This window comes from Sesamum indicum, linkage group LG4 (assembly GCF_000512975.1).
Source record: "Sesamum indicum cultivar Zhongzhi No. 13 linkage group LG4, S_indicum_v1.0, whole genome shotgun sequence".
Lineage (NCBI taxonomy): Eukaryota > Viridiplantae > Streptophyta > Magnoliopsida > Lamiales > Pedaliaceae > Sesamum > Sesamum indicum.
The window spans coordinates 10,658,960-10,683,879 of NC_026148.1; the positions used below are offsets into that span (position 1 = coordinate 10,658,960).

At 35.0% G+C, this 24,920-nt stretch overlaps 6 protein-coding genes across 6 annotated transcripts in view; 5 read left to right on the top strand and 1 right to left on the bottom strand.

Annotated features, from left to right (window-relative positions):
* Positions 1-2,343, top strand: LOC105160725 (mitochondrial metalloendopeptidase OMA1-like; the record flags this gene model as incomplete). The annotated part of the gene is given in 3 exon segments (XM_011078205.2): positions 1-891; positions 1,008-1,156; positions 1,934-2,343. Coding segments are annotated over 3 exon segments (1,290 nt in total), but the record flags the coding sequence as incomplete, so codon positions are not given.
* Positions 3,666-6,741, top strand: LOC105160566 (cytochrome P450 704C1). Its single transcript, XM_011078001.2, has 6 exons — positions 3,666-4,358; positions 5,023-5,238; positions 5,327-5,614; positions 5,699-6,019; positions 6,121-6,324; positions 6,408-6,741. The coding sequence occupies exons 1-6, from the start codon at positions 4,062-4,064 to the stop codon at positions 6,594-6,596; spliced, it is 1,515 nt and encodes a 504-aa protein (XP_011076303.1). The 5' UTR covers positions 3,666-4,061; the 3' UTR covers positions 6,597-6,741.
* Positions 6,938-9,118, bottom strand: LOC105160567 (alpha-L-fucosidase 1). The gene is made up of 3 exons (XM_011078002.2): positions 8,433-9,118; positions 7,844-8,083; positions 6,938-7,637 (listed from the first exon to the last, which is right to left on the bottom strand). Exons 1-3 carry the CDS (start codon positions 8,984-8,986, stop codon positions 6,962-6,964), a joined length of 1,470 nt encoding a protein of 489 aa, XP_011076304.1. The 5' UTR covers positions 8,987-9,118; the 3' UTR covers positions 6,938-6,961.
* Positions 14,017-15,894, top strand: LOC105160568 (3-ketoacyl-CoA synthase 5-like). The gene is made up of 2 exons (XM_011078004.2): positions 14,017-15,123; positions 15,260-15,894. Exons 1-2 carry the CDS (start codon positions 14,077-14,079, stop codon positions 15,755-15,757), a joined length of 1,545 nt encoding a protein of 514 aa, XP_011076306.2. The 5' UTR covers positions 14,017-14,076; the 3' UTR covers positions 15,758-15,894.
* LOC105160569 lies at positions 21,161-22,138 on the top strand. Its single transcript, XM_011078006.2, has 2 exons — positions 21,161-21,284; positions 21,363-22,138. The coding sequence occupies exons 1-2, from the start codon at positions 21,228-21,230 to the stop codon at positions 21,939-21,941; spliced, it is 636 nt and encodes a 211-aa protein (XP_011076308.1). The 5' UTR covers positions 21,161-21,227; the 3' UTR covers positions 21,942-22,138.
* LOC105160726 overlaps positions 24,754-24,920 on the top strand; it is a 1,168-nt gene continuing 1,001 nt past the window's right edge. Inside the window, exons 1-2 of the mRNA XM_011078206.2 lie at positions 24,754-24,829; positions 24,909-24,920. The exon at positions 24,909-24,920 is cut by the window's right edge and continues 1,001 nt beyond it. Of these exons, the coding sequence (XP_011076508.1) occupies positions 24,769-24,829; positions 24,909-24,920 (73 nt within the window). The 5' untranslated portion in view covers positions 24,754-24,768. The remainder of the gene's footprint in view (positions 24,830-24,908) is intronic.

Genomic DNA, 24,920 nt, shown 5'->3' on the forward strand with positions numbered 1-24,920 from the left:
GTGCCCAGAAACCCCATTCAGGAATCTATTTCAAGAACCAATTTTTGCAGGCGTCCTCTACAACCCAATTTTAGCCGGCCAAGAGTTTCTGAAATTTCACAACAGATCTTCAAGAACTCTTCTTTGGATAATGGTCTCAAGCAAATTCAACGGAAGAGCCCTTTTCTTGATGGGGCGAAGAGGTTTTACTATGTCGACAGACAGCGAGTTTACCACTTCAAGCCCAGGGGATACAGGCGGTGGTTTCAGGACCCAAAAAATGTTCTTGTTGTAGTTTTGGTGGGGTCTGGGGTTGTAATCACTGTATACTTCGGGAATCTGGAGACTGTACCTTATACAAAGAGATCCCATTTTGTTCTTTTGTCCAGGAACTACGAAAAAGAACTTGGAGAGTCTCAGTTTAAGCAGATTAAAGCGCAGTTCAAAGGGAAAATATTGCCCCCACTTCATCCAGATAGCATTAGGGTTCAGAGTATAGCACAGGACATAATTGATGCTCTGCAGAAAGGGTTAAGAAATGAGCAGGTGTGGAATGATATCAGGTACTCTCCTGAAAGTGCTGGTTTTCCTCATGAGGCTGATGCACATGAGACAATGAGGGCATTGAGTGATAGAGTTTCTGAGGATGAGAAATGGCAGAGTGAGGATAAGTGGCATAAGGAGGGAGAGATTCTTGATGATCAGTGGGTTCAAGAGAGTAGGAAAAAGGGCCAAGAACTGGGGAGGGCATCCCAGACTGAGCATTTGGAGGGTTTGAAGTGGGAGGTCGTTGTGGTTAATGAGCCTGTGATTAATGCCTTCTGTTTGCCTGGTGGTAAGATTGTTGTTTTCACTGGATTGCTTGATCATTTCAAAGCGGATGCCGAGATTGCAACAATTATTGGGCATGAGGTGTGTTGATAATTTATGCACCTGCTAGTTTCATAGGTTTGTGGCATATGATTCTTGGATATGTGTTATTGATTATATGGAAGATTAAATTTGCATTGCGCCCGTCCCTTTGATAGGTTGGTCATGCTGTGGCAAGACACTCTGCAGAACAAATTTCGAAAAACCTGTGGTTGACAATCTTACAGTTGATTCTTTACCAGTTTTTTATGCCTGATATCGTCAACACAATGTCTCATCTCTTCCTGCGGCTTCCTTTTTCTCGAAGGTATATTATGTTGTATATTCTTCTTTATGGACAAATTCTGTTCTGTCATATTTGTGCTGCTTAGGTAGTGTCAAGCTATCTTTCATTGGTGTGGATGATTATGTTGTTCATCTTTTGATTTATGTTGTGTATTTCCTTTTAGTCATGGAAGTATAGAATTTTCACTCTGCTTCTAATTAGTATCTGTAAGTGAATTGGATGTGGACAACAAAATATCCATCTGGTGTTTGCCCTCATTTTACTTCACTTCTTATTCCATCTATTCCGACTTAAGTCTTTTTTCCATCACTCTGAACGATATAGAATGTTGATCTGATGAATCCTGACACGACTTTTCTTCGGTTTGGAAAATGTAGAGCCCTACTAAATATGAGAGGTGAAGATGGCGAAATGTTGTTGTGCTGTTTGCGTGCCTTTTCCTCTTTATCTCCCCTCATTTTGTTCTCTTCTCTTTGAGTAAAGCACAAATTGAATTTGTCCGGTAAGGCAACAGGGTGCCTCAACAGCCGAAAGACTGGCAAGTTTTTTGTCAGAATCGTCCCAACATCACCTCTTATTAGACGTTAACAGTGCACACTCGGTCTTATGAATCTTGCAGAAGCTCATGTTTTAGTTTGAATTTTACCTTTACCTGTTATCTGTAACTTCACAACTTCAAAGCCAATCTGCATCAGCCCACAAATGGCAGAAGTGATTAGAGGAATAATATGTTCCGAAATTTTCATCCCTGAATGCGACAATCCAACTTCATTTCAATTTCTTTTTCCAACTTTCCAGGATGGAGATGGAAGCAGACTACATTGGACTGCTGCTGGTCGCCTCTGCCGGCTACGATCCACGATTTGCTCCACAGGTATACGAGAAGCTAGGCAGAGTCGTTGGTGATTCGGCACTGCAAGATTATCTTGCAACTCATCCTTCAGGTAAGAAGAGAGCCCAAGTACTCGCTCAGGCTAAAGTCATGCAAGAGGCCCTTGACATGTACAGAGAAGTACAGGCGGGACGAGGAGTGGAAGGTTTTCTGTAGTGTTTTTGCTATGGTAAACCTCAATTTTCCAACCTACAAATGAATAATTGTTTGTTTGATACTTTTCCACTCCAATCCCCCAAACAGGCATAAAAATCTGAAATAAAAATGTATATTTTCATGGGATGGTTTTGATTTCGGTAAATTACACTTTCCCGCTCGAACTATGCTCGTTTTTATATTTTTTTTTTTGTCAACTTACTATCTCAACTTTACGAAATTTACAGCTTGTCATATATAAATGTTTTCCGGTCGATTGTTTTGTTGAAAATACATCAAATACAATGCACATGTCTGAAAAACGGCACCTACATTGCTCTTAAATATCACATGTACAAGGTATGTAATATTCTTTCGGCCGAAAATGGTCTATAAAGTACAAATTTTAATAAGTTAAGATGGTAATTTAATATAAAAAAAATTAAAAAATAAAGTATAAAAATAAGTATAATTCAGATTACAAAATATAATTTACAGTGTGATTATGGTGCAAGTGTACGCAACTATGCAGATGTTTGGTGTACTTACTAGTTCAAGGATAATAGCCCTTTTTTTTTTTATCTTTTGAGTGGATTTATTAGCCGCAATAGATGAATAATTTCCACATATGCTTAGTTCGTGTGTAAAACATTCTATCAGGTTTGGACCAATAGAATTGAATTAATTATATTCACATTGTGATTGATCAATTTTATTTTGTTTTGAATTCGTGGATATATTATACTTATCTTATAATTGATGTTAATTGGAGCAAACTCATGAAATTGAAAGATAGTAAAAAGACAAATGGTTCATGTGATATTTTATGTGAAAAGGTAGACCACAAGTGGGATTGGTGAAGATTTTAGCTTGATTAGTAAATTATATTTATTATATATTTAATGTATAATTTAAAAAGGATGGCTAATGTTATAATTAATCAAACTTAATTAAGTTGAATTTGGGTTAAAATTTCTAGTAATGCCCATATTTTTTACTCGAAAAAACTGGATTCCACTTGCAAGTTGCAAAGCCCATCATTTTGTTTCTATGTTTTCCACTCATCCCTTTTTCTTTTTTCCCTTTTTCCCTCCTTTTAATTATTATTACAAAAGAGAAGACTTCATTTGGTCAAAATTGGCGTGACAGCAACAATTGGAAAAATTGGGCTGCCACGGACTTAAGTATTATTAACATCTATTATCAAAATATTACCTGATTTTATCATTGTAAACTAAGTTTAATTTTACAACAATTTGCAATACATAAATATAAGCTAGCATTTTTTTCCTTATGAAAATAGAAAGGCAGGCATGAGACCCTACAAATTTGTTAGTGGAGATTGATATATGTATTGTTTGTGTCGGTCAGAATTCTTATATATATCTCGTTTGTTATCATAGCATACTAGAATTTACCTATATATATGAGAATTAACAGATCAAGTTAGGATATATGTTTCACGTTATGGAATGCTTTGGTAAGAATTTGAAACAGTTAACTTATTGTTTCAAAAAATTAATATTTAGTTATATGAATAATCAATAGAGATAAAGACGTACATTTAGCATCGTCAAGCAAAGGATTCGAAGCCACGTTGTAAGTGAGACGGCAATCAAAATATACCGAAGCAGCTTGGCGCCTATACAAGTTTGGGAGCTGATGGTTTCATTCTTGGTCTTTAGCACTTTCACGGCCACTCCTCCACACCAGTCCTTTTATATCATTTTCCATCTGCTTTAGCAGTAGAAGAAAAAAGGAATGGGTCTTTCGAGTCAACACCTGCTAGATTCTTTACACACACACACACACACACACAAAGTGTTGTCTTAGTCCCTCTCCAAGAAATCAACTACTTAGAAATATTTTCTTGAGATAGCCGTGAAGATTGGGTTGGTGATGGATGTTTTGGGTAATCCCATGTTACTCTCAGTTGCAGTTGCAATTCTTGCAGTTTTTGTGGTCCGGATGGTGATAGGATTGTCAGCCAAGAAGGAGAAGAGAAAATACCATCCTGTCAGGGGCACTATATTTCATCTGCTGTTTAATTTCGGACAGATTTATGATTATCTGACTAATCTCACCCGCAAGAACTCCACTTTCAGAATTCTCTATCTTGACAACGTTGAAATTTACACTTCCGATCCTGCAAATGTTGAGTACTTCCTCAAGACGAATTTCGCGAACTACGGAAAGGTACGATTTTATGCGATTCTTGATTACTACCTGGAAAAAGACATGATTTGTAGCTTATGGAAATCTTGTCTGTTGTGCACATTTTTTAAAAGTACAGGGGTTATACGGTTTTTTCTTTACGGGATTTATTTGAACCTTTTGAATATATCAGGGGTAATATGAAATTTACCCTAATAAACAAAACAAAATCCAGAATTTGTCTGAAGATCATAGATATATTGTGCAAGACTTCATAAGATGCACCCTACATCACTCTTGGTTATATGAATCCTCCTAGAATTTAGAGCAGTACATATATAGTTTTGTATTTAGGTTCTGGGCCCGAACTATGTTAGCGTAGATTGTAGAGGACTTAATAATAAGTTGGAGATATGAAGTGTAGCTTCAATATTAAGACATTTTAGGAGAACTATGTTCGATTGATAACTTGTGGTGTGGATTAAAACATTTGGGTATTACTTTTGACATGATTTGAAGCTGAGACAGTAGTAACATGAGCTTGATGTTTCATTTGAACATGTTAATATGATGATAAGTTTTCAACTGGAAAGGCACAAAGCATCATGAACTGGTCTTACTAATAAATCTTGGGATTGTGTTGGTTGAAAATGGACGTATCTCGACTCTTTCAACTTCTAATGTATCTGAAAATTGAGCTTTGCAGGGGTCGTTCCACCACGACATCTTGGAAGGTCTTTTGGGGGACGGGATCTTTACAGTCGATGGTGAAAGGTGGAGACATCAAAGAAAGATGTCCAGTTACGAATTCTCCACCAGAAATCTCAGGGAATTTAGCAATGGTGTCTTCAAGACTAATGCAGCTAAGCTTGCTCGTATAGTGTCAGCAGCTGTGACCTCAGATCAGGCAATAGAAATTCAAGTAAGTAAGCTTTTGAGTTCTAGAAAAGGAAAAATCAGAAGAAAACAATCACTCTTGGACTTTAAAGTTCTGTTTCTCCATTTTGCAGGATTTGTTCATGAAATCTGCATTGGATTCAGTTTTCAAGGTTGTTCTCGGTGTTGATCTGGACAGCATGCGCGGAACAAATGAGGGCTCCCAATTTTCCAAGGCTTTCGATGAAGCAAGTGAAATGACCTGTTTCAGATATGTCGATATGACCTGGCCTATCAAGAAGTTCCTTAATATTGGATCAGAGGCCACATTGAAGAAATGCATGAAGATCGTGGATGGATTTGTTTACAAGGTCATTCAAAGCAAGATTGAACAGATAAGCAAACCGAATGAAAATCTAACAGTGAGTTTATCAAACTAAACTTTGTGTGTGTGTGTGTGGGATATGACAAGAACAAAGGTGTACTCAAGTATGTGTGGATGATAGGTGAATAAAGGAGACATTCTTTCGAGGTTTCTTGAAATGAATGAGACAGATCCCAAGTACTTGAAGGACATAATACTAAGTTTTATAATTGCCGGGAAAGACACAACAGCCAGCACACTTTCCTGGTTTTTCTACATGATGTGCAAACACCCTCACATACAAGAAAAGATTGTCACAGAAGTGCGGGAGGCAGCAAAGCTTGGAGAATACTCGAGTGTCGATGAGATAGTAGAGAGTATTACTGAGGAAGCACTGGACAAAATGCAGTATCTCCATGCCGCTCTGAGCGAAACTCTCAGACTGTATCCGGCAGTTCCATCGGTAATAACATATCAATGACTTGAAATTTCAGCAAGCGTACATAACAAGCACACTCTTGTAGCATAAGTTGATGTTTGTGTGTGTTGTCTCCTATGTTCCAGGACGGAAAAGTGTGTTTTGCTGATGACACATTCCCAGATGGATTCAGTGTGAAGAAAGGGAATTTGGTGGCATATGTGCCGTACTCAATGGGCAGGATGAAATCATTATGGGGTGAAGATGCAGAGGAGTTCCGGCCTGACCGTTGGCTCAACGAAAACGGAGTGTTTCAGCAAGAAAGCTCCTTTAAATTCACAGCCTTTCAGGTAAAATTCTCCTTTCACTCATCCCTAAGTTGTCTTATGAAAAATATCAAGACTGAAAAGAAGCCGTTTGCCCGACAATGCAGGCAGGGCCAAGAATCTGTCTAGGAAAAGAGTTTGCTTACAGGCAGATGAAAGTTTTTGCATCTGTGCTGCTGAGTGCCTTCTCATTCACATTGGCTGATGAAAACCGGCCGGTACATTACCGAACCATGCTAACACTGCAGATCGATGGAGGCCTCCATCTTCGTCCTAGTTTCAGGACCAGCCACTGAACACAATGCACAAACACTATGTCTACTTTTTCCGTGAGCGTTGCTACTTAGCTACGCTAAGAATGGTAAATGTTCGGTTTCATTATATCAACCTTTGGTACGTGTACAAGTTGTGATGCATATCTTAATTACATAATTACAGTGATACACTACATATGTCAGCTATTATTAAACAAAATATTTATTATTCGACACCAAAAGTCAATATTTTCACCATTTAGACAGAAAAGATAAATAAATAAATACAAGTGTTTACCAAGTTGTAGCTCACACTCTTGGCATAATGACTTTAATTCACATGATTGAAAACAGCCTAATGAGAAGAGCATGAGCCCTACAAAGATGCAGAAAAATGGCAATCTAATTTAATTAGGATTCCAAAAGGGATCAAAATGGAGGCCGACAGAAGATATCAAAGGTATGCCCTTTGACTTGACAATTTTTATTCTCACACTAAACCCATCAACTATTCCCATTTCCAACCTATGAAGCCTCTTATACCCTATTGTGGTTCCCTTTGCAACCCTAACCCCGTCTACGTAAATTTCGTGTTTCTTAATTCTCTGTCCTAATCCGATCGCTTCTTGGATCCTCACCACGTTGAACGTAATTCTTTTAGTCCTCGTTCTGAATTCAATCCAGTAATTTTCTTTCTCATCCTCACTTGGAGCCCAGTACGTCCACAAGTGGTCGTCGTCCAGCACGTTTTTAGGCCCGAAGCCTCCTCCGTTCTCACCCCCTCGTTGGCTACTCGCTTCAACCCAACATTTTTCTGCCAAATTTGTGGAGAAAATGGTGTCGATTGCTCCTCTGAATTGTTTCAACCTTTGGACATCGGATTCGGATACCAAACCGGTGGAGTTGGGCGGCACGTTGAGGAGTAACACACAGTTTCGGCCCACGGATTTGTAGTAAATCTCTAGTAGTTGAGTCAGCTTCTTTGGTGCTTGTGATTTGTGCCAAAACCAGCCTTTCCTGATGGAAACATCGCATTCTGCCGGTACCCAATTGGTCCCTTTTGGGTCACCACTGTTGAGATAACTGCACCATTACTCACAACTGAAAGTTACATTGTGAATGCGCCAACCAAGAAAGTGACCTTACTTGTCCTGCCTAAACTTACTTTTTCCCTCTCTCTCTCTCTCTCTTTTATTAGTTATTAGAATGATTACATATTCTTTTTAATTATTCGAATAATTATTGAAGTATATGATTGCATAATAGGGTACGAAGACTATGCTACTTACTCAATGATACTGCCGTTGCCAATTGATAGAGACGTGGCATTGATGGTGGACCAACACGTGGTCCCGGCGTATCCCTTCTCGTTTCCGACCCACCGGACATCCGGTCCGGCGTCCGAGAATATATTAATAGCACTCTGCAATTCCTTCACCATTGAAAACCAGTCGTTGAAGTAATAGGTCATGTTTGGTGCGTTTGGACCCTTTGCTCCATCGAACCATACCTCTCTAACATCTCCATATCTGCAACCAAATATTATTCAAATATCTGTAATTTAATAATTTTATTTAATTTCATTAAAAAATGAAAAAAAGAATGATTCTTTTGCAGTGGTAGTAGTACATTGTGCAACTGTCACATCTAAGCAAATATAGAACTAATGTGGGTGAACATCGTAATAAAATGTTAAAAATATATAATTTTGGATTAATTTCAGATTCTACAATCCTCATTTCATTGCATTTTATTTGAAAATTAATAGGATGGAAAATTCGGACAAATTACTAAATAAATTTCAATTTTTTAAAAGCTAAAGTAAAGGAGATCTTTTAATATTTTCGTGACCTTGATCAAATCTAGTAATGAGCTTACCTAGTAAGAAGTTCTTGCAATTGAGCCAAATAGTACTCATTGTACAACTTAACATGACCATATCTAGGATCATGACGATCCCACGGTGAAAGGTATAAGCCTGCATCGAGCCCTCGGGCCCTCACTGCATCAATAAACTCCTGAACCACATCACCGTGTCCTTTCTTCCAAGGACTCCGAGCCACAGAGTGATCGGTGTATTTTGATGGCCACAGGCAGAACCCATCATGATGCTTGGCAGTGAGGATCATCAACGACACACCAGCTCCAGCAGCAGCATCAGCCCATTGAGCAGTATCAAGGCCCGTCGGGTAAAAAATAGACGGATTTTCCCTGCCAGTACCCCATTCAGAGTCCGTAAAAGTATTCACACCAAAATGGAGGAACATTATGATCTCCCTTTGTTGCCATTTCAATTGGGAGTATGATGGTAGGGGAAGAATGGGCAAGGGAGGGGTGACTACTTGAACTTGAGCACTCCATGAGAAGGGTAGTTGGAAGAAGAATAGCACAAGCAATGTGGGAATGTGAAAAGAGTAGTGGGGTTGAGCCATAATTGCACTAACAAAGTTGATTGGGATATTTAAGGGTGCAAAGGGATCAAAACAAGAAATGTGGGGGGAAGATTCTTTGTGTAGCGAATGGAAGGAGGGGATTGGGTGTGGGGGTATGTGATTGGAGTTTTTGTTTGATTATATCATAAGTTACAAGTGTAAGGTTCCTATAGTGTATGTTGCAGAATGTAGGGTGTAATGAGTCACGGGGTGGCCTTAACACTTTGTGTGTTTTATTTGGGCTATTTATGGACAAAGGGTTTTTTTTCTGATTGGCCCAAAAGTTTGTACGGGACAAGTGTTGGCTGTCGTACTAGAAAAATATATTTTTTTATAATTAATTATTATTTTTAAAAATAAAAAATACTAAATTAATCAATTTTTTTTCTATAAGTAACGTCAAAGTTTTTCTCATATTAAAATTATAAAAAATATCCATTGATCATAGTCAAAATCCAAATTTTTATATTCATGACGTGATAGATAATATTATTTTTTTTCAAAATTTTAACTATTTATAATATATACAAATCTTAATATTTTTTTGTTCGTAGTGTGACTGAAAATACAGTAGATTGAGTGTACCAATACCGGGCACAAGCAAATTCCATTTAGGGAGCGATGGTAAGATCTGGTGGAATCATTTCTTAGTATTTAGTGGGGGGAAAACGTTTAAAAATAATATCCATATTGTTTAAATTTATTTTTAGCAGTCTTATTTTATTTTGTGTAAATAGAGAGATAAATAGATACACTCTGCAAATTGTGTGTATATTTGAATTTGGAAATAATGGTATTTGGTATATTAGTCTTTTTCTCTGTGCACTTTAAAAAATAATATTTTTGGGCAATATTTTTTATTATGTTGTGAATTTTAAATTTTTCTGTAAATCATCAAAAAAAATTTAAAATAAAAAAGTTTGTACAGACTACCGAAAGTCTTTGGGCCGAGACTTGGGCCCATTGGCTGGCAACAGATGGGCTTTGACGTTAGTGTCGAGTGACCCAATTTGCTGCCTTTTCTGATGCGCCGTCAACTTTGTGCCTCTGTGTGTCCAACGATATGATTATCCGTACTATTTATCTTTCAAATTTTATCTTATTAATAAAAATAATTTTAATTTTTTTAATAATTTTATAATTTTCTCCCACTTACTACTCCATATTTCTTTGTCACCTTATTTTTTCACATTTTTTTTCCTCACAAACTTTCATATTTTTATAAACTCATAATTATATATGTTTGCGTGTATCGCGTGTCGCTTTATTTTTTTTAACTCTAACTTTTTTTTTATTTTTATTTTTTATAAAAATAATATTATATTATAAATATTAAAATTTAACTCAATAAAATACAATAGAATGAAAGATTATTATAAAACTAGACAATCATCCCAACTTGGGTGTGTTCGCTTTTTTCTGAAAATTCGGAGACTTCAATTTATGAATTTAATTGATAAAAATAAAATAAAAGAAAAATGAAAGACAAAATTTAAAAGTTTATTTATCTTGTACGCGTTTCTTAAATTTTCTTGCCATTTGCTTACCTAACCGAAACAAAGTGCAGTAAATGAGCGTCAGAGCTACAGGGAACATAACTTGACTTACTCAAATTTAGTTTGGTTCAATCAAATCAATTATAAAATAAATATGATACACTTATTGTGTAATGAGTCATATTTTCCAAATTATACAGTCACACACTGAATATATATAATTCGTTCAAGTTCGATTAAAATTGACTTCAATTAGAATTTCTCCTAATTTATTAAAATCAATTTGCCCAAATTTCCCATTCAACTATAAAAGGAAAAAAAAAAAAAAGAATCCCGTTCAACCGAAAATTATAGACGATATCGAGTCTTGGCATATTAGAACCAAATTGTATAATAAGTATAATACATTTGTGTGTAATCAATGTACATTTTAAAAAGAATAACCAATCACACGATAAGTATATTAGTTTTACTGTATGATTGGTTCTATTCAAAAATAAAATTCCCCCTTAAATGCTTGGTACTTGACAAGACACCGTCAAAATTTGGCATAGCATTATCACCGTACTCTCATAAAATTTAGTAGACAAAAATATATTAATATTCATAAAAATTGAATTGATTGTGAAATTTCAATCTTACCACTGAACGACGATCCATGAGCATTAAGTAGAAACTACTAAGGTGATGGAAAAAAGATATCTAATATGGGCACTGAGGGGTTTGGTCTTTCACGATGCCTCGGAACCATTATTTCAAACCCACTTGCTTGTATTTATAACCACTATATATATACATACTACATGTATTAATTAGGACATCATTTAATCCTGTGTGGGTACGTGTACTGGACATCATGTGTAGTAGCAACTTGATAGCCATCGTGTAAGGTGATAAGTGATATCCATTTGAACATATATGTCACAGAGGAGTCGTTGTATTCATGGGGTCCACACGAATTTCCTTCAGTCAAGAACCTATAAATAAAAATGGTCATTCAAATATCAAAGTTGACAATGCCCTATTAATTGCTTATCTAGCTCCTTCATCTTTTGGGTATTTACAATAATGATGTGTTTGAATCAATCACATCATATGATTTACATGATTTTGAGCATAAATCATTTTTATTTTATTTAAGCATCGATTAATTTAACTTGCATGGTAAGATGAGCAATGCATGTACTATGCTTAATACAGGGATAATTACATTTATACTAGTTGACTTATGATTTATTTATATGAATTATTTTTATTTTTTAGATAATTATATATACGTCCATTTAATATATATAGATCATAAATTAGGAGGTGTAAATGTAATTATTCTTATATGTATTTTCCCAAACAGGAAAGTCCTCTTGTTTGTGGAATTAAATACAATTTTTTGTTTTGCATTTTAATGTCTTAACTTTTTTTTATCTTTTTGGAAGAGCAAATAAGTCTTGTAATTCTTTTATTTTTTTTACAATTTTGATTCTTCTATTGTCGGAGTTTGCTGATGTAGCCGGAAAAAAAGCATGTACTCAGGACGTGCTTTTTCAGTTTGGGTCATTTGTTCAATTGAACAATTTCGGCCTGCATGGAAGAATTTTTTTTGTTTTGTATCTTTTACGTTTTGGCGTTTTAGTCTTTTATCTTTATAGAGTAGCAAATAGGTCTTATAATTTTTAACTTTTCTCGATCTTGGTCCATTAAATTGATCATCAATGGGAACAGAAGTCCCAAACTAGAAAAAACAGGTGTTGGTACATGTTTTTTTTTTACAATATTTGCAAGCTCCTACGGACTGAAGGGCAATAATCTCGAAAAATTAAAAAGTTATAGGACCTATTTGTTATCATAAAAAAAAAAAAGATAAAGGGATAATTACACTCCTCTCTCCTAAAGTTTGATGTAATTACACATAGACCCTCTGTAGTTTGAAAAATTACATCTAACACCTCTGAAGTTTGCTTCCATATCACAAATAAATCTCCCCGTAATCAAAATTTATCGAATTTACTAATATTAACAAAAAAAATTGAATGAGAATTGATATTTACCCTCCATTGACGGATGACTGACTTGTTACAAGTCAAATAATTTTTTTCGTATTAAACTATCCATATAACGGTAAAAATATATCCTTCATATGTATTAACGTGTAAAGTTGTACAAAGATAATTTGTGCATGAAAAGATTTATTTGACCTACAATAAGTAAGTAATAAGTCAATCGTGGATTAATATATATTTTCTTATAATGCTTTTTTTAATATCAACAAATTCGACGAATTTTGACTAATTGATGAACCTATTTGTTAGACAACCAAAAACAAACTTTAAGAGTGTTAAATGTAATTTTTTAAATTACAAGAAACCTGCGTATAATTATACAAAACATCGAGAAAGGGGAGTGTAATTATCTCAAAAATAAATGACTAAGATACTAAAAAATATAAAAGATATAGAACGAAAATTACATTTAATCCATAATTTTGAAGGTCGTTGCATCAAGAACTTGTCCTAAGAAGAATATCAACGGAAGATTGATTCCAATTGATTCAAAGTTCGAATTTAAGTCACATATTTAGTGTCCTTTTACTTCAATTTTGGGGATATTCTGAATTCACATATACTAACAATACTACAAAAAAGGCACTTTCAATCGTCGCTAATTATCATAGTTAAAATAAATTAGTTGTATCTAATAGCTATTGACCACGATCATCCAATTATTGTTGGCCGTAGTATCTGCGAGGGCAGTTAAAACATTTGTTATGGCTAAAAGTTATGACAAATATTTTTACTATGGGTTCGTAGTCATGGAAAATAATTTTTTCTTGATAAAAAATCTATATTTTTGTATTGATTTTATTTAACCATTATTAATAAAAATTATTTTCCATGGTTTCATGGTTTTTAATCCATACCTGTTAAAATTGCAGTCAATAATTATTTCTTTTTTTCTAGTGCAAGCCATACTAGAAAAATTCAGATCATAGTCCTCCACTGCTTAAATCAATAAGCTTATATGAAGGTAGATTTCGATATACTAGCAAAGCTAATAAAAAATGTAATTAGGCTGAGATGGTCCAACTTTATTGAATTATACGATTCAGTGCGATTATAATAAAAAAGTTAACAAATCCAAGTATTTATCACATCTTATATTAAATCGAGCTCGAGTCGATACCACCAAAACATAAAATACATAAATTTAGAACTACATATACAATGTTAAAAGTAGCTTTTGGAAATTTTTAAAATTAGAGATGAATCACATAAATATTATAATTCCACATGAGCATTAACTCATCTCCCCTGCCAGCAATTAATAATACTGTACCAATCAAGAAATCCAAAGTTGACTCTACAGACTCCAAACCACTGCACGCAATCTTCCATACGTGGATATGATATTGACTTGGGGGACATGTGGTCAGCTCTTCAACTTGTTGTTATTGACATTTCAAGAACATCCACTACAGCTTGATGGAGTTAAAAACTTAAAACCCTCCCAACTGCTAAATCCCCACCAGTCACTTAGAAATATTTGAGTCGAAAATACTATTTCATTTTCTACTTTATTATCAATTATGTATATAAATTCATGAACACCACACACATTTATCAATTGCATCGATACAACAAGAAACAACTAGAGAAAAACTCAACAGCATTATTGCCTTCAAACACGATGTCCCGAAACAGCAACACAGCCATTTCAGACAAGCTTCTACTAGCCCAAATGGTCTCTTTGTTCACTCAACTCATCAACTTATCACTTCTTGTCATCTTCTTCTTTTTACAATCTTTATTCATCATCCAGAAAAGAGATCCCATCTACCATTTTCTTGCTGCATCATGTTTCCTTCTTTTCGTCGTTGCGAAACGCTACGTTTCCACCCCATCAACCGTATACTTGGTCGATTTTTCATGCTTTAAACCTCCAAACTTCTGCAGGGTACCATTTTCGACCTACATCGAACATGCCCGGATGCTTGATTTTCTTGACGAAGAAAGCGTAGCCTTCATGGCTAAAGTCCTCAAACATTCAGGCCAAGGCGAGCAGACCTATATCCCACCAGCCATACACTACATCCCACCAAAATCAGGCCACCAAGAAGCCCTCAAAGAAGCCCACATGGTCCTCTTCCCTGTAGTTGAAGACCTTTTATCCAAAACCAACACTTCGCCACAAGAAATCGACATCCTCATCGTTAACTGCAGCGGCTTCTGCCCTGCCCCCTCGCTTTCTTCCATTATAGTCAACAAATACTCCATGAGAGAAGATATCAGGAGCTTCACAATCAGTGGAATGGGGTGCAGCGCGAGTGCACTGGCCATTGACATGGCTCAAAACATATTCAAAACGCACAAAAACTCCAATGCGCTGATCCTCAGCACCGAAATCCTGTCGACGGGCTGGTACCCTGGAAAAGAGCAGCCCATGATGGTTCTCAACTGCCTTTTCCGCATGGGGGCGGCAGCAATTCTTGTCACTAACAAAAGAGAAGCGAAGAAAACAGCCAAGTATAAGCTGCTTTACACTCACAGGAGCCAAAGAGCATTTGATGATAAGGGATACTACTCAGCCATCCGGGAGGAGGATTCTGATGGAGTCACTGGAGTTACACTCAGGAGGGACTTATTGCAGGTTAATTATAATCTTGGCATTTGATTGCACAGCACTCATCTATTTTTATGATTTATTCATCAAAAGCCTCCATGCAAATCTTTGACTCATTTCCAAAAATGGTACGTACTAAAATTAAACATCTTCCGTCTTGTAGGTGGCCGGAGAAACCCTCCGGGCGAACATTGCAGTACTGGGGTCAAAATTCTTGCCGTACACAGAAATGATACTATACGCTTTGTCGATCTTCAAGAAGAAGTACTTGAACAAGTCAACAGAAATTTACGTGCCGAATTTTAAGAGGGTGGTGCAGCACTTCTGCCTACCGACATCGGGCAAGCCGGTGATTCGGGAGATAGGGAAGGGATTGAGGCTGGGGGAGAGGGAGATGGAGCCAGCACTAATGACGCTGCACAGGTTTGGAAATCAGTCGTCCTCTTCATTGTGGTATGAGCTTTCTTACATGGAAGCTAAGGAAAGAGTTAAGAAAGGTGACAGGGTGTGGCAGCTGGGAATGGGAAGTGGGCCTAAGTGCAACACCCTGGTTTGGGAGTGCATCAGACCCATTGTTGGGGAAGCCCAGAAAGGAGTATGGGCTGATAGCATCCACAGCTACCCAGTCTCGACTGTCCATCAAAATTCATTGAATTTGTGAGAACATGTGGTTGATGAATTCATACTTCATTTTTGGCTGTCTTCAACTAATATTTTTGCTTTTTGTTTGGAAATATGGTTGTAGTATCTACGTTGTATATGTTTTTCTTTCAACTATGTTCTTCTGTTTTGGTTTCATTACCTTTATATTATTTATTATAATTACACTGATACTTTCCTTAAAGTTTTTATAATTTAAAAAATTATATCTAAAACTCTAATATTTGCTTTCGTCTAATAAATAAGTTCATTTGTTAGTCGAAATTCACCGAGTTTGCTAACATTAATACAAAAACTGGATGAAAGTTCATATTTATCCCAAATTCACTTATTACAGGTCAAACAAATTTTTTTATGACAAAAATACCCTTATGCATCTTCACTCGTTAATGCTTTTGAGGATTTAATTTAGTCAGAACAAATTAGTTTGACTTGCAATAAGTTAGTAATTAATAAGTCAATCGAAAATAAATATCAATTTTCATTCTTTTTTTTTTTTGTGAAAACTAATCGATAAATTTGTCTAAACGAAGGACCTCTTTATTAGATAAAAGCATATCTTAAGGGTATTAAGTGTAATTTTTCAGATCACAAAATTTATGTGTACTTATACCAAATTTTAAGAAAAAACAATGTAATTATTCTTTGTTTTTTCCTTAGCACATACTGGAACATGAGTAGCAAAATACTAAGAGCAAATGAACTAATTAGTAATTATAACAGATTAAGAGATGTAGCATGAATAGATATGAAGATAAACATATGAAACTCAAATTTAGTGGAAACTGTTTGATGAATTGACGGTTCTAATTGTATTAATACTACACTGTCATTTTGAATTTGTACAGTGTCAGACACATGACGGCCATAATTATAGCACCATCATAATTGAGAAATATTATTTAACATGTGAAAAACGAAACAAAAAAAAAAAAAGAAAAGAAAATTGTTTTTGAGGTGACCACATCCCCTTTTTAGGGTTCCAAAAGGGCATTGAGAACATATCAAAGGTGTGTTCTTAGCTTTAACAATTTTGATTCTCACCCTAAACCCATCAACAATTTTGATTTTTATTAGTTTTTATGGGAAAAATGAAAATATATTTGGACTGTAGATCTAATTTAAGTTTATAAGTGTAAAAAATGGTATAATATTATTTACGTCAACATGACATAATAACATTTATATCATAATCTCTTTTTCTGTACAACGATGAGGTCTAAAAATGTGATTTGAAACGTATATTTTCGATGGATTATGTAAATTTTCATTGATAATGGTCATTTTTAATGGAATTAGACCAAACAAACAAATTTATAAAAATTTAAATAATATAAAACTGAAAATTGAATTTTGAAAATAAAATCAGACGCTTCAATAATTGGAGCATTATTGAAAAGTAAAAGTTACATTGTTAGGTCGCAAGCAAGAAAGTGACCTTACTTGTCCTGCCTAAAATTATTTTTTTTTCCCTATATCTTTTACCTTTTTTCTTTTTGTGATAATTTCTTTTCTCAAAATCTTAAGGCCATCAATGAATCGGATAAAATCCTAATTAGCACGTATAATGCCTGTTAAAAGCTATTGAATAAATATTCTACAAAAGATATATTATTTTCACATTACAAATATATATTTGTCTTGTTGTGTTCGGATTAATTATGAAATAAATGTTATGCGTTATTATTTTTTAATGGGATTAAGTAAATAATTAATGTTATAATTGTAGTTCGATAACTCATTTTAGTAAGTAGTCACTGTATAATATGTTAAGGAATACAAGAAATGATCTCATTTTGTTAGGATTTTATTCAATTTTTGTAGTGAACTGAATAAAATACCATTTTGAATTATAAAATATAATTATATATACATTTTATAATTTTTTAAAATATTTTTATGAACTAATATTTTCTATAAATTATTTATTTTACCCAGCCTAAAAAATTTTAATATTTTTTTAAATTTTAAAATAATCAATAAGAACATAATAGTAATTTTCATTTCACCGTCTAGGAGCTACACATTTACTTTTTATTTGAAGGAGTATTTATAATTTTTCAAACAATAAGGTATTAGTAATTATGTTAAACTCAGGAATGGTAGTTGTAATTTACCCTAATTGTTTTCACCATAAACATTATTTCCGTTAAAATTATCGAATAATTATTTTCACCACAAACAATAATGATATAGAACAAAAGATGGATGCATTTTTTTAGTGTTTGAGTCAAAGGTTTAGCTCTTTGATTGTGTGATTTGACGGTGGAGTTTCAAACAGGCATAACTTTTGATCCGTTTAAAATTACGGGACTGGCCACCCACCGTTTTGATCGTCTTTGAGAGAAAAATCAGGAAGTTTTATCATTTCGACCGTCGATCAAACACGAATAAATATCATCATGACGGACCGCCAATCGTCACAAATTTCCATCATTTCAACAATTGGGGACGATTCTTTATATTTTTTTTACTTTAATTACGTGCCGAATTTCAAGAGAGTGGTGCAGCATTTCTGCCTGATTAAGGGTGGGAGAGAGAGAGAGATGGAGGCAGCAACGATGACGCTGCACAGGTTTGGGAATCAGTCGTCTTCGTCATTGTGGTACGACATGGAAGCTAAGGAGAGAGTGGGTGTGGCTTCGGGGTCTTGCTGTGCATCAGGCCCACTGTCGGGGAGGCCAAGAAAGGATCATGGGCTCATAGCATCAAATTTTTGTTGACCAAAGTTGATGGGATTCAAATTTTTAGTGCAAAGTTGTATTACCATGTCGTATTTTTTGGTGTGTAATAAAATAAAGATTGGGCATTTGGGCTTCACTCAGACTCCTCCTCTTGCCAAAATTACGAATATCCTGGTTTGGACTCAAGATATTTTATAAGAGGACTCTTATATTTGAATTTGGGGAGTGTATGTATTTAACAAACAATTATGAATACTGCCTTTTCTTAAACATTCCAAGACAAAAGTTATACGCTCTATGATATATATTTTTTTAAAAAAAAGCATGGGTACTAATGTTTTAAAATTCAGCAGAACCTAGTTCAACAATCACTCAATCCATAAAATTATTCAATTCAATCTATAAAATCGAACTAGTTTCAAAATTATTCTATTTTTTAACAACTGTTCGAACAAACAGTTGAATCAATGACCATGTTGATCCGGTCCCGAATCAAGTGAATCGGTCGGTTCATGACTTTAAAATTTGGTACAATTTGAAATTGAATTCCTGACATTTCATAAAAAAATTGAGAAAAATATCAACAACCATATTGTAATAATGATTTCAATTATATATCAATAAATGGACAAACACATTAAGCCTATAATTCAATTAGACTTTTATCTCCTATGATTACCTAAGTTGCTACATGAAATATAATCAATAGAAAGATTTATATATTATTTTAAGAATGGGGGATGCTATTTATTTGTTGGCAATAAATTTAGTTATGAATTAATTATAATGCTAAATAGTTTGTTATTTTTGTTATATATGTAATTCTTCTATTTTTATTTTTTGACCTAAAAATTTTAATAACGGATTTTACTATCAAATTTTGAAATACTTTAAATTCCTACATTAATAAACTTTAAAAAAGTATTTATATTTGCATACTTTTTTATCATTTTACAATATTTTTATATATTATTTTTTATAACACAAGTTCATCTCGATAGATCGGACAATTGAATCAGTGACCCTTAATCCAATCAATTTTTGAATTGAATCAACTGTCAGGTTTTAAAACATGAATGGGTAGACGTAGACAAGGAAGCGGGACCAAGTTATGAATAAGGGTCACATGAAGGTGTGAGAAGCAGAGGTACATGAATGCGTACATGAAATGGCCTATCCGTAGGGTGGCTCAGCCCATGCTGTCCTGTTTCTTACAAGTACTACGTACCCTAACATTTTATCCACAATCCCACACATACCCTACCTTGTCTTTTCTATGCTTTTTCTCCCATTTTATCCCTCAGTTCCAGAGACAGTATCCTATAAAACAACTATTACGAAATTCATCCAAAAATATATCTCCCCCACATCACTGGAACAAGACAAGAAAACAGGGGAATCTTACATGGGGTAGCTTAGACATCACCACCTCCATTTTATACTAACCAAATCTTTGATCCGTAGATCATAATCTTTTCTCATTTCCCACGAAATCACAGCTACAATACAATATTGGTATCTAACAATGAAGGTCGAATATTACTACACCAATAGTACAAGTTCAAACTCGTTTCAAAATTTACACAATACTATATTTAGTGTCTTGTGCCCACGAATTGAATTTTGACATATATACGGCATAAGTGTATGTGTCACTAAACGATACACTCAGTGTCCGAAGCATCTGCAACACCCACAAAAATCTTTGTTGTAAAAGCGTTTGACGATACTACATATAAACCGCTTAATATATGTGCCGTTGCGAGGTTCTCAACAAACTCATAGTATAATATTTCTGTAAGTCTATTATTCGAAAACAAAAGTAATCATTCTTGACGAGATGATTGATGCTACTGCACCTTTCGATTTATTATACCCAAGAAGAAATAAACAAACAATTAAAATACGCTTTCTTTATATATTAACCTAATCATGTACATAATTATGTATTCACATGCACCAAACCTTCGTGATCTTGCTTTCATATTTGGCTTAACAACCATATCATAAATTGAAAATTAAGCTATACCTCGAACATAATTAGGCTTGACCGTACTAAAAATGTACGCGTGCTTTGCGCGTATTTTTTCTTTAATTTCTGTCCGAAGAATAGCTGAAAACAATAATGTCGTGGTATGAAAATTTTTTAATTGTCAGTTTTTTGTACTTAGATGTCTGAATATTCCAATTTCGTATACGTTCATCAGAATTATAATAATTTTCTCATAATCAAGTTGAATCAGAGATACCCTTTGAGCCCCAAAGTCCAAATTGAACATCTAGAAATTAAGAAAAATTCTAATTCGGACCAACTCTAACCAATTATATGACAAATATAATAAATTTATTGTGTGATTGGTATACAGAGCAAAAAAAGTGACCATTCGCATGATAAGTATACCATACTTGCTGTAAGGTTTGGATAAGAATTTTTTCTAGAAATTTACTTGAATAGGAATTTCTTACCCGAATCAAGTTTGGTTGGATTTAAATTAATTACATGACAAATATAATACACTGTAGTGTGATTGGCATACAGTTAAAAAAATGATCAATCTTATCACATTTATTATGTGATTGGTTTAGTTGCACCAGACCTAATTTATATAAAGAATTTCCCACTGAATAACTCCAAATTTCCCTTCTAAGAGTTCACAATAGTTGTTCATGGCAGTAAATACTTAGCAGTTGGGAATATTTATTTGTCCTTTTCCATCTTCCTCTACGCTATTTATTGCAATGCATCATACTTCAACGTAACACCAAATATAGATAGAAGAAGAAAGAATGGCTGGCTGGTCTGCAGAAAATGCTACCAATGCCTATCTCGGAGCAATGAAAATGGTGAATTATGCGTAGATGTGAACTTTTTGTATTGCTGGAAGACTTATGTCGACTAATCTTTTGATCACACTTATGCAGGCAAAAAGAGCAAAGGAGCCGGATGCAGCAGAGTTCATATCAGCCCTTGTGGCCGGCAAGAACGCACGTTTGATAGTCGTGGCATGTGCCGATGCTGCAGACTCCACTGCCTTGGCTCTGGTGGCTGCAGCTCACCAGACGGGCGGAAGAGTCGTGTGCATTGTCTCTGGCGCTAATGAGCTCCAACTATCAAAAGAAACTATGTCAGAAAGTGCTGATGATATTGAGTTTGTCATTGGGAATGCTGAGAATCTTGTTGCAAGTGAGTACAATGAAGCTGATTGTGTAGTGGTCGATTGTAGAATCAAGAACTGTGAAAGAATACTTAAAATGGCTGAAGGAGTTGGGACGAAAGGCGTCGTTTTGGGGTATAACGCTTTTCAGATGGGGTCGTGGAGCTGCCGGGGATTTGATGCACATTTGCTCCCAATAGGGGAGGGGCTTCTGGTCAGCCGAGTAGCTGTAAAAGCGGAGAACGGTAGGCGTGGCGGTGGTCCGGGGAAGATCAGGAGCCGGTGGGTTGTGAAAGTGGATAAATATACAGGTGAAGAGCATGTTTTCAGAGTTAGAGATTCTTAAGGAAAGGCATTTGAAGCATGAGGTTTGATCTTGTGGCTGAGAGTGATGAGTTTTGTATGTGTAGAATGTGAAGATGAATCTTAATTGTAAATACATGCATTGTAATATATAGAGAGAGTGTGTATTGTTAAAGTTTTGAGTTTCCAATCAGTGTGAGAAACTGGTGAAAAATGTATTTATTCTGTAATCATCAGTGAGCAAGGAGTTCTTGCGTACAATGTTGTTTTTCTTGATACGGTTCAAGTTAAGACACGGAACGCACGTGTTCTTGAGTACGTTAAGGCGAAATTTTGGTGGAAATATAGATATGATTTAAGTTTTTTTTTAAGAAAAATTTTGGGAAATATCAGTAAGAATTTGTATTTAATGAACTTATATATGGTACTTTGAAGTGTTCTATCAGATTTCGTGGCAAGAAAAATGAGTTTTGTACCACGGAGTTTGATTATAAACGATGACTGTTGAGGTGGACTTTTTTGTATGCAGATTGGATTATTGTTGGTGAACTGACCATGATATGATGCACTATGCTAGAAGACCAATATTCAAGCATATTTTTGCTGATGTCAAACTTGTAGCCATCTATTGCTTCTTTTGAAGAAAGTTCTGTATGGCATTACCCTATTCTCAAAAAATTCTTATTCAAACGCTGTTGGATCAGGGGACTCAGATTGGAATCGCTGAATTTGAACTAATTATATGGCAAGTGCAATACTATAATTGATATATAGTTCTGAAAAAGTAACTAATCACATAGCAAGTATACTTCGCTTGCTCTATAATTAATTTGATTCGACCAAACTTCATTTCAATACGAATTTTCTATTGATTTAGATATGATGAAACCAATTTAAACTAAAATTTTTGACATGTACATATATCCCACCTAAAATCTTGAACTTCCAAGATTGTTGTCAATTAGAAAACAAAATATGTCTTAATCAAACGTCTAATCTCATATCTAAGATGGTTTAGTTTTATAATTCCTTTGGCTTAATTTTGATCCACTTGCTACTTATTCTTCTTCTTCCTAGATTTTTTATTTTTTATTTTTTACCACACAACAAATTTTTTGTGCTATTAATTTGTATTATCCCGTTGAATCAAGCATTACAAACTACCTACGTCAACCCATAATACATACACTTAAAGTGGTGAGTTTGACGTTCTCATTAATTAGGTTCGAACTATTGACATTCTAGACATTTATCACAAAAGTGAACCCGGCCAACCTCCATGAAGTATTATTTTCTCAAAAAATCGTCCAGATATTACCCAATCCCTAGAATAATCCACAACAAAAAAATATAGTACTAATGACAAATTATTAAGTGATAGTTTTAACGTTCCACAATCACAAATCTATGCAAATTAAGCTGGTTTACAAGTAGGCATTTCTCTTGTAATAATATCTCTTATTCCTTTCTCTAAAAACTTTAGCTAACAAGACATAAACATTACATCAAATAATTCTGTACATTGAAGATTTTGAGTAATAAATGTGGCCACGAATGCTAAGATTCTTATCTCTTCCTCAGCCATGTGAACTGCAGCGTTGAACCGCACGTGTGGCTACACAGATTCGATCAAAATTTCATCTCAGAAAAACGCATCAATTATGCATGTGCATGCCCATTCATGTTGGGGCCTGTCCAAGTCTATGCCAAGATAATGGCTCTAACATAGCAGTCCAATCTAGGCATGGTCTGCATAGATTCATCTTCTGAGACCTGCTTCCCCATACGGCAACATCGACCAATCAAACAGCGTTTGTCCACCCACCGTGCTTGTCTAACCCGTTTAACGTGCTTGTGGTTGATTGTTTGCATGATCTGTTCAGCAGAATCAGACAGATGGGACCTCATGAAATACAGCAAAGACCAAGAGACAGAAAACTTATGCATGCTGTTGATGTTCTGTTGTTGATGTGTTTGAGGAGGAAACAACTTGATCTGATCTGGATCTGTGTTGGGCCGGCCGGAGGCAGTGGAAACCACGACCCTGTCTGTTCCTTCAGACAGTGCCGGTTACATAAATTGAATTATTAGTTACACTCTAGTAAAAGAATTCTCTCAGCATATAATATAGGCAACCATGTCCGAATTAAGAATGCCTCAAAATGCTGGGAAAACCGGTCCTGGTTTGTATTAGCACTTAGTTTCGGAGCATTCTTGTACAAATAAATTTGCCTGCGTTGACATTAAGACTCCGTGTTAGAGCTAATGCGTTGTTAATTATCGTTATTGTCTAATATCATAAGCTTCAACTGTCCCTCTGAGGTACAACATTACAGCTAAGACGCAGAAACTTCAAGGATATGCTGAATTTTCAACGTGTGTCAGATTAAGATAATTATTTCGTGTTAAACGATAATTCTTGCTGTAGCATCCAGGAAGCTCACACCGTCCTTCGATTGTACAACTGAGTACTTGTTATGTTGCTTCAAGTTGTAGTTTAAATATCAGCCCACTAGCTTAATTAACAGTTTTAACTGACGGTAGAATAGACGTAATGGTTCATGTAATAAAGTCTTATACTACATGGTTCGACAGTGTAGTAATTAAACTTTTCGATCAATAATTTACCACAACTTAGGGGAAAGACCACTTGGTATAAATAATTGATGTTTCATGGGTTATTTTATTGGTTATTGTAGCATGGCCAGTTGGATAGACAGAGTCCCACATGGAACCAGCAGGTCCCAATGCCTGCTTCTATATATATAAAGAGTTCCAATAGTTAGGCAAATCACCTTCACAAAACAAAGCATAAGAGTAAACTACTTCTCTCGAGATTTAACGAAAAATAGAAAGAAGTTGTAAGAAAAATGGCTTGCTGGTCTGCTGAAAACGCAACAAAAGCCTATCTCAGAACCATGAGAATGGTAAGCATCAAGAACCCCTTAATCATTTTTGTTGAACAATAAAGATTGTGAAAGTTTGAATGTTTTCATTTACGCTCGTTTTGATTTTTTGTTGC

Excerpts from the sequence above, each read along its gene's own strand:
- LOC105160566 (XM_011078001.2), top strand. The coding sequence starts at position 4,062 with ATGGATGTTTTGGGTAATCCCATGTTACTCTCAGTTGCAGTTGCAATT. Across the intron at positions 4,359-5,022 it reads ATTTCGCGAACTACGGAAAG|GGGTCGTTCCACCACGACAT; the intron begins GTACGATTTTAT and ends TGAGCTTTGCAG. Across the intron at positions 5,239-5,326 it reads ATCAGGCAATAGAAATTCAA|GATTTGTTCATGAAATCTGC; the intron begins GTAAGTAAGCTT and ends TCCATTTTGCAG.
- LOC105160567 (XM_011078002.2), bottom strand. The coding sequence starts at position 8,986 with ATGGCTCAACCCCACTACTCTTTTCACATTCCCACATTGCTTGTGCTA. Across the intron at positions 8,084-8,432 it reads TTGCAAGAACTTCTTACTAG|ATATGGAGATGTTAGAGAGG; the intron begins GTAAGCTCATTA and ends ATTTGGTTGCAG. Across the intron at positions 7,638-7,843 it reads GGCAACGGCAGTATCATTGA|TTATCTCAACAGTGGTGACC; the intron begins GTAAGTAGCATA and ends GTAATGGTGCAG.
- LOC105160568 (XM_011078004.2), top strand. The coding sequence starts at position 14,077 with ATGAACACCACACACATTTATCAATTGCATCGATACAACAAGAAACAA. Across the intron at positions 15,124-15,259 it reads TCAGGAGGGACTTATTGCAG|GTGGCCGGAGAAACCCTCCG; the intron begins GTTAATTATAAT and ends TCCGTCTTGTAG.
- LOC105160569 (XM_011078006.2), top strand. The coding sequence starts at position 21,228 with ATGGCTGGCTGGTCTGCAGAAAATGCTACCAATGCCTATCTCGGAGCA. Across the intron at positions 21,285-21,362 it reads ATCTCGGAGCAATGAAAATG|GCAAAAAGAGCAAAGGAGCC; the intron begins GTGAATTATGCG and ends ACACTTATGCAG.